This window comes from Pteropus vampyrus, unplaced genomic scaffold, assembly GCF_000151845.1.
Source record: "Pteropus vampyrus isolate Shadow unplaced genomic scaffold, Pvam_2.0 Scaffold273, whole genome shotgun sequence".
Taxonomy (NCBI): Eukaryota; Metazoa; Chordata; class Mammalia; order Chiroptera; family Pteropodidae; genus Pteropus; species Pteropus vampyrus.
The window spans coordinates 356,469-368,774 of NW_011889054.1; the positions used below are offsets into that span (position 1 = coordinate 356,469).

Genomic DNA, 12,306 nt, shown 5'->3' on the forward strand with positions numbered 1-12,306 from the left:
AGTTGCATGCATACTGCTTCGGGTAATAAGGTCATAACTACCTTCCATGGGCATGGGGTGAGGAATGGATGGCTGTTATTGTGCTTAGAGCTGAACTTGATGTATATTAACTGTAGTTTACTTTCCAGGTCTTCCTCTGGAAGTTGCAAGCCTATAATAGAATCCAGAGTTCTAAAATATTTATTTTAGGCAGATTCTGCCTGTTCAATTGTTATCTAGATGGGAAGACAGATTCTTGATGTTCTTAGTTCTGCATTTTCCCCAGAATCCTACTCTTCTCCAATCCTTTTGTTCCTAAGTTTCTTAGGCTTATTCTTTTTAAAAATTATTTTTGTTTTTATCAAGATAATACATACACATAGCTTTATAAGTTAAATAGTATTATAAGACCCATAATTTTAAAAAATTTTGTCTTTTGGCTTAGTTACTCCTTATAGATCTGCTTACAAGTTTTTAAGTTTTAATTTCCAAATTTCTACATAAGATTATACCTCTATTGATTTATTATTTTTATGAGTCATACACATATAAGCTTCATTTTATGGGTAATGAAGATCAACCTCATTTTTCCATCTTCCCAGTATAGTTATATCATATTTTTGGTTAAATAAATATTTGTTGTGTATATTATCATGGCTTTATAGAAATGTTTATCACCAAGCCAAATAATATACTCTGAGTACATATATTTTCTGGTACAACGTTATTATTTGCTTGGCAATAGTAGGTGGATCTGGGTATGATTGTTTATTGCATAGAACTTTGCTTATTATATCTGTTTTTCATATAGTGGATTTCCCTGTCCCTGCACGTATGTGGTTGTATGTGTGCTGGAGCCTGTCAGGTTCACTTTCTCCCTGCTTCTCACCAGAATGGGAAAAGAATAGTTGCTTAGCTTTGTTGGCGGGGGGATGGGAGAGTACCTAGAAATCTCTAATTGCTCATTATACAGACTTTAAACCAATACATGTATTATCACCCTCTCCCTCCACCATGTTCTCTCTTTGCTATTCATGTTTTCTGAGGATTCTAGTTTGTGGATCTTTCCAAGACTCTGTTTTTTGACTCATTTTGTGTTTTGTTGGCATCTCCATCTGTGAGCATTTAGGAATGAATTTCTTCCTCTTTGCTAAGTCGGCCAAGGCCATCTGTTTTCCAGCTTCTAAATTTTTGAAGCTATCTCTTATATATTCTTTCTCTTACACTCTTTCTTTTGGCCTTGGGGGTTTATCTATTTTTTCCCCCTATACTTTTTGCATTAATGGGGTTTAACAGAGGAATAGAGAGATAGATGCAGTCCACCATGTTTAATCAGATGTCTCTCTCATTTATACTTAGGTCTAAAATATAAATGTGAAACCATGCTTAAACTTCATTGGTGATACCTTATTATGATAAGGCAGAAGTTTAAACTCTTCAGCAAGATATATAAAAGTTCTCATGATTTGAATCCTGTTTACCTCTCCAGCCTCATTTCTGGCCCTTTTATATCTCTTTTGTTTTTTACTTTAGCTGTACTGACCTATTTGTAGTTTACTGAATGTACCAACTTCTCTGATTATTTCTCACTTCGTACTTTATCCAGTATACATTTGAGAATGATCAGCATTAAGACAATATTTCAGACTAAAAGGTGGGTGATATTCCCTGCAGCAGCAGTATGGAATGAGAAGAGAAACAGCCCTAGGACTGAGCCAGCCCTAAAGAAATCCAATATTTAATGATTGTATAGAGGAAAATAACAGAAAAGATTCTCAAGAGGTAGCAGCCAAATAGAAGGAAATTTGGAGATTATGATTTTATGGGAAAAGAGTGTTTTAGGAAAAAACGAGTGTATTGGATCCTTCTTAGATATCAAGTAAATTCAGGATTAGGGAATACTCATTTTCTCTATAACATGGAGGTCATTGGTCACCTTAGAAATAGCCATTTTTATTAAGTGCTGATTGTAGAAAAGGTGCTTCAGAATTCTTCCAAAGTTGGAGACAATGCTGTCTGCTAAGGGTAAAGAGAGCAGTGGAAGGGTTGTTGGAGCTTTGAGGAGAATCAGAAAAGTTTGAAATAGTTGCTCTGGAGAGTGTGAACAAGTTGACTAGAGAAATTCAGTAAGGTTGCTGGTTGGTGGAAGTTGGTGATGACTAATTTACAGTAATTCCAATCTGTCCTGTTATGATTTTTCTTTTCCATTACCCACCTGGCAAGACATAGGCATGTTTATATAAAAAGTAGATAGTTGGTTTTATTCAGGGTTGGAGCTTTATTGACAGAGGAAAATGAAAAAAAGAGCAAAGAGTTTAAAATGTTGGTGAAGTAATATGTAATCTGAGCTGGATAAGAAAATCAAGAGGAAACTAATGGATAGAGAAAGATTTAACATTTAATTGAATGATTGAACAAATTTATGGAGCAAAGGATAATATTAGTGGTGTGATTCAAAGATTAAACACTTCTGTCTTCAAAGAGCTTATATGCTACCTATTCTAAAGTCCTTTTATATTCAAATATATTCACTTACCTCTTGCATTTGATGTATATATGATATCTTCAACTTTATTTACTGTCTCCTGTGAATTAGGGAGTAGTAAGTAGGTCATTAGAGGAAAAGATAGATAATATGTATTATGCAGGTAGAACAGAACAAGAAAGAGAAAAGTAGATGTCTTTCACTGACATTTTCTAGTGGTAGAAGGGATAGTAACTAGTGATTATCAAAGGTGTATTAAAAGAGAAATCAGAAACCTCAATTCTTTATTCTTTCTGTTTTTAGAAAAAGAAACAAATGATTAACTTCCTTCATCCTTGCTTGAAAGGAGAGAGGGAAAGGATCTTATACCTTCCCATTTTGTATTAATCATATTCAACTGTTTTACATCTAACCACAGACAACTTATGATGGTATCACCGATTTTAAGGGAGTTTCCTTCTTTGCTGTTCTCTCTGGCTTTTCTTATTTAATCCAATTACAATTCTTACCTAATAATCTTCATTGCTTTCCATATTTTTATGTACTCAGGTATAGTTAACAGAGAAATTATAAAAATACCAAACAAATGCTACAAGGTTGACTTTAGTTTCACTGAACAAGAAACTCATTTTTTGAAAACTACATTTAGTTGCCTTTGAAAGTCTTTTGGTGTGAAAGATTTTGGAAAACAAACGTACAAATATAGATTTATTTTCTTTAACAAAGTAACATGTATGTTACTCAATATGTAGATATTTATAGATTATATTTTTCATTCAAGTTAAAAAGGAATATTTGCAATTGTAGAAAAACATCGGGTGGAAAAACAGGACACTTTTACAGAAAAATTAATTACTCAGATCATAAAAAATCTTCAAGTGAAAATTTCCAACATCCATGTTCGTTTTGAAGATGATGTAAGTATTTTAATAGATAGTATTTGTTTTTATATATATGTATATACTTATTTCACTGTTTATTGCCACCTGATCTGTAGTAGTCAACCTATTAAATGCTGGAAATTAGAGGGATAGAGAGCTGAAGATGAAATGATCTTTCTTTTCTATAATTATAGTAATTCGGAGTCCTTCCTTGCTTTGATTACACTTTCCTAAAATGTTCAAACATCAGATAATGAAGGAAAATGTCTGTCTTATAATCACTTTGATGGGTGGAAGTTATAAATTTAGCTGTTTATGTATTTTTAAAGTAGTTTCTACTATATCTCTTGGAGAGAGCACTGGTCTAAGGAATCAGTAGAGCTAAATTGATCAATAGACTCAATTAACTAATTGCTTTCAAACAGATTGCGTATTCTCTCTAAAACATAATAACTTCTCATAGTACTATTGTGAGAGTCAATCATTTTAAACTTTTTTTTTATAAACTGAAAAACATGCAGATATTGTGCAACCTAGTACATTGATACTTAATATTTTAATTGGTATTGTATTAGGAAAAATATAAGAATAAAAATTGTTCTGGAAAATACTAAAATGTTTTTGAATGTTTGAAATTGCATACTTCCCAGAAAGTGAACTTTTTCTATAATGTGAATTTCATCTAATTATTAAAAATCTGAGTAAAATTTACTGTTTTTCCTCTTTAGATCACAAATCGAGGAAACCCACTGTCATTTGGTATTTCCCTTCAAAATCTCAGCATGCAGGTACTTTGTTTAAAAAGAAATTTAACCATATTGTGCAGTATAGTACATCAAACTTCTAATTATTATTTATGTCTGTGTCAGAATACGTGTCTATATAGAAACTGTACAGACTGAATTGGAATTAAGAATAGGTAGTTTCACATTTCATAAAATGGTTGATAATCGGATTCAGTTTAAAATATGAGGGCTTTTTATTTGTTTATTATGATATTTGATACTTTTTTTCACTTAAAATAATCCATTTCTGAGTTTTAAATGAGTAAGTACAAAATAAAAGTAATTACTGTTCATTGAGATTTTGTCTATGACTCCTTTTTTAAAACATGGATCCATTACAAGCAAAATAAAAATAAAGCCAAATGATAAGTTATTCAGTAAAGTTGGGTGGAGTAAACTCAAATGCTGCTGTTTGGTAGAAAAATAAGAATGGAGAGTTAGCCATTAGGTTTGGCATTGTGAAGGTCTTCGGTAACTGTGACAGCAGTGGTCTTGACTATCACCTTTGGAGGTCCTCGGAAACTTGTCCCCCAGTCCATACCGATTTAACCAGGAACTCAGGTTGGGGCCCAGCAAGCCATGTTTTAAAAAGCCGTCTATGTGACCCCATTGCATGCTAAAGTTTGAGAACCACTGTTCTAATCAATTTAGTTCTTTGCAAAAAAATAAAAAACACCTTTTAAAAATAAGTTTCACTCTCAGTGGCTTTTCATTGCTCTTAGAGTAAAGTGTACAGTTTTATTTTAAAATAGTTTATAATGCTTTTGTAATCTGGCCCCAGGTTAACATATCTGGTTTTACTTCTTTGTTTTGCATTATGTTTTCTGGCCATACTGGGCTACTTCAGTTGCCCGAACCCATCGTATATTGCTGTATCTTCCTAGTCTGAATCATATTCCCTACTGACCTTAGAATCAATCATTTCTATTAATATATCATATATTAGGTTAGACATCACTTTCTCCATCACACCTCTCTGAGTTTGAAGCTCCTACCTACCATGTTCTCCCAGAGTGCTGGATCTTTAACCTCTTTAGTGGCATTTCTCTGTTTGTAATTGGTTACATACTTGTTTGCTTTTTCAACCAACAGTGAGCTCCTTGGAAGCAGAGACTTTCTTGTGGTCAGTTAATATTCTTTCAATGTTATATTTTTAAGGACTTTTTTCATGGGAAATTGGTCTAGGACATGATAGATATGATTTATTACTCTGCCATTTCACATGTAAATGAAAGTTTTACTGCTTTTTTTTCCTTCTCAGACAACTGATCAAAACTGGGTTCCATGTTTACATGACGAAACTGATAAACTATTTCGTAAGGTAAAATAAACAAATATTTTGTCAACCCATAGACTTGATAAAAGAGACTTTTAGAAAGGCAAGTGGTAATGTATAATATGGATTTATGTGAATTGTGTCTACTGTCTTAACTCTATGACTCAATTATTCAAAATTTCTGAAAATAGCATGTTAAAGATCCTTTAGAGAAAACAAGATATATAATAAACTTTATTTATTTCCAGTTAATCCGATTGGATAACCTTTTTGCCTATTGGAATGTGAAGTCTCAGCTGTTTTACCTTAATAATTATGATGACTCATTGGTAAGTAAATTTTTTTATATGTGTATGTATGCATTTATTGCTATCATATTTCACATAAAGTTTTATTCATTGCCATTTATCTAATTCAGTGGTCTTTTTTTATGTAAAATCTATTAGTAGAATTTACAGAAATGATGAAGATATATGTGCCTTTACACAAACATGTATAAACACACACACCCCTTTTTATGATTGATATACATTATATTAGATTCAGGTGTGCAGTTTAATGATTTGTATATACTGTATTTATTGCAAAGTTTTCACAATTATTCTGGTTAGCATCTGTCATCAGTCATAGTTACAAGATTTTTTCCTGAGATGAGAACTTTTAATTAAGATTTATTCCCATAGCAAATTTCAAATATGTAATACAGTATTAGTAACTGTAGTCACTAAACTATATGTGAAATACCCATGACTAGTTTATTTTCTAAGTAGAAGATTGTACATTCTGACTCCCATTACCCATTTTGCCACCACCAACCCCATGCCTCTAGCAACCACCAATTTCTTCTCTGTATTTATGAGCTTATTTTTTTTAATTTTTAGATTAGAAATATAAGTGAGAATAAACAATATTTGTCTTTTTCTGTGACTTGTTTCACTCAGATTCTATCCATATTGTCTTAAATGGCAAGATTTCCTTCCTTTTTATGGCTGAATGATAATTTCAATGCATTTATGCCACACTTTTATATCCATTCATCTGTTGATGGACATTTAAGTTCTTTCTATATCTTGGCTATTGTAAATAATGCTGCAGTGAACATGGGGGCACGCATATCTTTTTGAGTTAATGTTTTTGTTGTCTTTGGATAAATAACTAGATGTGGAGTTGCTGTTTATATGGTTCTATTTTTAATTTTTTGAGGAACCTTCATATTGCCTTCCATGTTGGTGGTACCAAGTTTACATTCCCACAACAGTGTACAAGGCTTCCCTTTTCTTTGTATCCTCTCTACCACTTGTTATTTCTTATCTTTTTGAAAATAGTTATTCTAACACATATTAGGTGATTTCTAATTGTGGTTTTGATTTGCATTTCCCCGATTATTAGTGATTTTGAGCATTTTTTTCATATACCCTGTTGGCCATCTGTATGTCTTCTTCGGGAAAATGTTTTTTGTTTTTGTTTTTTTAAGGCTACAGCACCTGGTCTTCTTAGGTGGTCTCCCATCCAAGTACTAACCAGGCCTGACCCTGCTTAACCTCTGAGATCAGATGGGATCAGGCGTGTTCAGGGTGACATGGCTATAGGGGAAAATGTTTGTTTAGATCTTCTGTCCACTTTTTAATCAGATTTTTTTTTGCTATTGATTTGTATGAGGTTTTGTGTGTGTGTGTGTGTGTGTGTGTGTGTGTGTGTGTGTGCGTGCGTGCGTGTGTGAATTTTGGATATTAACCTCTTTTCAGATATTGTGAATAGCAAATATTTTCTCCCATTCACTAGGTTGCCTTTTCATTTTGTTGATGGCTTTTTTGCTATGCGGAAACTTTTTAGTTTGATGTGGTCTCACTTTTTTGCTTTTGTTGGCTTTGCTTTTGGTGTAAGATCCAAAAGTACATCACCAAGACCAATGTCACAGAGCTTAACACGTATGTTTTCTTCTAGGAGTTTGATGGTTTCAGTTCTTACGTTCAAATCTTTAATTTTTTTTTTTGAGTTAATTTTTGTTTATGGTATAAGATAGTGGTTCAGTTTTATTCTTTTGTATATATTGGTCCAGTTTTCCCAAACCATTTATTGAAGAGATTGTCCTTTCTCCATTGTATATTCTTGGCTCCTTTGTCATAAAATTGATTGACTATATGTGCATGGGCTTATTTCTGGGTTCTCTATTATGTTCTACTGATCTATGTGTCTGTTTTTATTTTAGTACCATAGTGTTTTGATTACTATAGCCTTATAATAGAGTTTGAAATTAGGTATTGTGATCCCTCTAGCTTTGTTCTTCTTTCTCAAGATTGCTTTGGCTATTTAAGGTCTTTCGTGATTTCATACAAATTTTAGGATGATTTGTTATTGTTCTGTGAAAAACGCCATTGGAAATTTGTTGGGGAATACAGTGAATTTGTAGATTGCTTTTGGTAGTGTGGATATTTAATTCTCTCAATCCATGAATATTGAATATCTTTCCACTTCTTTGTGTCTTCAGTTTCTTTCATCAGTGTTTTATAGTTTTAAGCGTACAGGTCTTTCACCTCCTCGGTTAAATTTATTCCTAGGTATTTAATTGTTTTTGATGTAACTATAAATGGAATTGTTTTCTTAATTTCTACTTCTGATAGTTTGTTATTAGTGTATAGAAAATGCAACAGATTTCTGTATATTGACTTTGTATTTTGCAACTTCACTGAATTTATTTGTTCTAACAGTTTGTTTTAACACTTCTAAAAGGTGACATGACTGTGTTATGTCACCTGTAAATAGTGACAATGTTACTTCTTTCCAATTTGGATGGCTTTTTTTTCTTTTCTTTTTTTTTCTTCATCTAATTGTTCTAGCTAGGACTTCCAGTATTATGTTGAATAAAACTAGTGAGAGTGGGCATCCTTGTCTTATTCCTCATCTCAGAGAATAAGCTTTCAGCTTTTCACCGTTGAATATAATGTTAGTTGTGGGTTTGTCATATATGGCCTTTACTATGTTGAGGTACATTCCCTTTATACCCATTTTGGTGTAGAGAGTTTTAATCATAAATGGACATTGAATTTTTTCAAGTTTTGTATATGTGCCTGTAGGTAAACACATTGAAATATACACATGTATCTTAATGCTTAAAGTATTATTTTAGAATAATAGTAGAAAGAGATATTATCTAACTACTTTAATTTTTTTATATAAATAAGCGCTCCTAAATTTGTTACCTATTTTTTAAATTGCTTCTAAACTTTTTTCTTTTAAATATAATAGGATTTTGTCAGATGTAGGTATATTGGAAATAATACAAATAAAAGCAGTTTGTCTTTTAATAGGACAACTTGAAGAGAGGTATTGTTGATGAAAATATTGTTCCAGAAGGTTATGATTTTGGTAAGTAAATTTTATAAAATAAAAATTGGAATTAAAGTAAGCGGCATAAATATGATATGAACATTGTTGATGCCACTGTGGTATTTAATGTAAAATTTTCTCATATAATTAAATTAATTTACATATATGTAAAAGCAAACACTTTTTTGTCATTCATTGTTGGGGAGCTTTTGTCTATATTTCAATGCTAGAAAAGAAAAATGTCCCATAAGAAAAGTTGTTAATGAGTTATGAAGTCTCTAAGGGCTCCTCAGTAACAATTATGATAATTTTTAAAGACATTTTGACATGGCAGATACAATTTAATAAGTCTAGCTGCTGTAGTCTTAGTGTGATCTTACTATTTTAAAGATGCATATTTACAATTTTTCTTTATCCTTTTTTCTGGTTTTTAATTTTCTGAAATGAACACTTAGTACTTTAATAATCAGAAGTGAGTTACTAAAATATGCAGAGAAAAGAAGCGGATTTGGCCTTTCTGTAGTCTAAAGGAATGTTGTGTGGTTGTTTAGCAACATTAAAGACCTGCTTGAGATTTATGACATTAAAGTGAGACCAATCTGTGGCTTTATATGTTTTTTTTCCCAGCCAAGTTCAGCTGCTCAGGTTCAGGTGTGGAGTAAATGTAGAAGTAGCTTTATCCAGAATTAGGGTGTTGCCTGGTAAGTACCATCTAAGTGAGAGAGCAGAGGAGTTAAGGGTGAATGCCAGAGAATGACGGAAATAACTGATCATGGAATTTCAACAGGGTAGGGAGAGAACTGAGAATATGAAGCAAAGGTGAAGGACAGAGAAAAGATAGAGATAGGATCAATGAATGGTAGGTCCCACAGGATTTGCAGTTTTGGTATATGAATACTAGAGAGATAAGTCATGGTGGTAGAGTTGGATGCTTGAGACCAATTTTATGGAGAGGTCAAAGATATTTTATGCTAAGGTCTAGTTGATGAGGTAAGGATGGAGGAGTTTAAGGAACTGAGAGGCTGTGGTTTGGGAAAGATCATTTGTGTTTTGAAATCACTTAGAAGTTAGAGTTGCCAGGAGCTAAAGTCAGAGAGAGGTAGGAGAGGGTGTAAAGCCCAAGGATGGGCTTTAATTGCAACTAGGAAGGGTACAGTGGGTGATGCAGTCTTATGTAGCATGAGAATCAAAGCTAGGGGAAAAGAATAATTTCCTTTTTCAAATACCGATGTCATTTATACATATACTTTTTAAACGTACTATATCCTTCTATTTATGTACATAAATTTTTCTCATTTTTACCTGTATAGTATTTTATTGTATGGATAGATACACCATAATGAATTTAACCAGTCTCCTGTTGATGACTTATCTTCTTGTTCTATTCAAATTAAAAGTATTTTTGGATGCTTAATGTGTAAAAAAAAAATTAAGTGCTAGCCCTTGGGGATGATTGAAACAAAAAAGATATATTATCTTTGTGTATAAGTGAATTTATAATTTAACGTTTGATCTCTATCTAGATTTTGCTATTACTGGTCTCTATCTACATTATTTTTATTCTTTTTGGCGCTCAATACAAAGGGTTGAGAGATAAACCTGTCTTAGATTATGAGATGAGCCAAGAAGGTTATCCTGAGAAAATTCTCACTCATCTTCTCTTTCTTCATTTTACAAGTTAAAAGGGAGACAGACGGATACAGAGAAACTGATCAGAAATTATAATTATATAATGGAAGTCAGTGGTTAAATGTAATCTTTTCTCCTTAGCATTTCTAATGTGCATTTATTTGTTAAAATTAATGTTATTAAAACTATTTAATTGGACTATTTTGTGTTTTGGTGACTGTCCCCACTTTTAAGGGTTATAGTGGTCTTCAGGGGAAGGTCAGTTAGCTTTTATTGTACTTTCAGAAGACAATACAAATTATAGGTAGAAAAAAGAAAAAAGAACCTTTTCCACTAATGAATTGACAGTTCACCTAACCAAATCATAGCAGTGTGGAAATTTGGGAACTGTAGACAGTAAATATATGAAAAAAAAAATATATATATATGAAATGAAAATCATTATTTTCAACTTGATCCTTTTAGTAATTTGAGACTTTAGAAATATAATTCAGTTTAATTTTTAAAAATTTGTGTTGTTTTCCAGTATTTCGCCCTATATCTGCTAATGCCAAACTTGAGATGAATCGTCGATCTGATTTTGACTTTTCTGCCCCCAAGATAAACCTGGCTGTCGAGTTACATGACATAGCAATTGAATTTAATAAACCACAGGTGATTTTTTAAAATGGTATTTTAAATCGTGAGTTATAGTTTGACAAAAACAGAACTAAGATTTTAAATGTTTTTCAGAAATTCATAATGTTACATGGAAAATTTTCATTTTAAAAGTCAATAATTTAACTTTTTTCTCAACAATTAGAAAAAAATCTGAAACATTTAAGAACTTTGATTTTTTTCATTTTCAGTATTTCAGTGCAATGGAGCTTCTTGAATCAGTTGATATGATGACGCAAAATCTTCCATATAGGAAATTCAAACCTAATGTACCTCTTCACTACCATGCCAGAGAATGGTAAAATGTCTTAAATTTTAAAAATTGAAGTATAATTGACATACAACATTGTATTAGTTTCAAGTGTACAACATTATGATTCGATGTTTGTGTATATTGCAAAATGATAATCACAAAAAATCTAGTTAACATCCATCACTGTAAGTAGCTACTTTTTCTTCTTGTAATAAGAGCTTTTAAGATCTACTGTCTTAGCAACTTGCAAGTATGTAATACAGTATTATAAACTCTAGTCACAGTGCTGTACATTATATCCCCAGGACTTATTTATTTTATAAATGAAAGTTTCTAGCTTTCACCCATTTTGCCCACCCCTACCTTCCACCACTGGCCACCATTAATCTCTTCTCTGCGTCTGTGAGCTCAATTTTTATTTTTTGTTTTGTTTTATTTTAGATCCCATATGTGAGGTCATACAGTATTTTTCATTCTCTGTCTAACTTAATTTACTTACCACAATGCTCTCAAGGTCCATTCATGTTGTCACACATGGCAAGATTTTTTTTTATGGCTGAATAATATTCCTGTGTGTGTGTGTGGTGTGTATTCACATTTTCTTTATTCTTTTGTTGATGGGCACTTAGGTTGTTTCCATGTCTTGGCCATTGTAGATAATGTGGCAGTGAACAGGAAGGTGCATATATCTTTTTTGATTTAGTGTTTTCATCTTTTTTTTTTTTTTTCAGATAAATACCCAGAAGTAGAATTGCTTGATTTATTATTTTTTAGGTTTTAAAAATATATAGCATAAAAGTGAATTTCTTGATTTTTTAAAAAATAATTTAAGATACTCTAAGGGCTGATACAAACTATAGTTTGATTCGTGATTAGAAATTTACGTAGCTGCTATTGCTTATTATGTTAATAAAATTAAGGAATTTTTTCTAATGGAATTTACAACTGGAGATACTAGAATACTTTTTCATTTTTGGAATTAAACTTTATCTCAGTTTGTTGTCTATCAGTCTTTAAAAATTTTTATATATCTG

The 12,306-nt window shown here is 31.9% G+C and overlaps 1 protein-coding gene and 1 pseudogene across 1 annotated transcript in view; one reads left to right on the forward strand and one right to left on the reverse strand.

The window, feature by feature from the left end:
• VPS13A (vacuolar protein sorting 13 homolog A) overlaps window positions 1–12,306 on the forward strand; it is a 190,048-nt gene that overhangs the window by 28,081 nt on the left and 149,661 nt on the right. The window contains exons 7-13 of the mRNA XM_011375502.2: window positions 3,272–3,381; window positions 4,074–4,133; window positions 5,392–5,451; window positions 5,655–5,735; window positions 8,715–8,772; window positions 10,889–11,016; window positions 11,211–11,317. Coding sequence (XP_011373804.1) covers window positions 3,272–3,381; window positions 4,074–4,133; window positions 5,392–5,451; window positions 5,655–5,735; window positions 8,715–8,772; window positions 10,889–11,016; window positions 11,211–11,317 — 604 coding nt within the window. The remainder of the gene's footprint in view (window positions 1–3,271; window positions 3,382–4,073; window positions 4,134–5,391; window positions 5,452–5,654; window positions 5,736–8,714; window positions 8,773–10,888; window positions 11,017–11,210; window positions 11,318–12,306) is intronic.
• LOC111729647 lies at window positions 6,879–6,997 on the reverse strand (annotated as a pseudogene).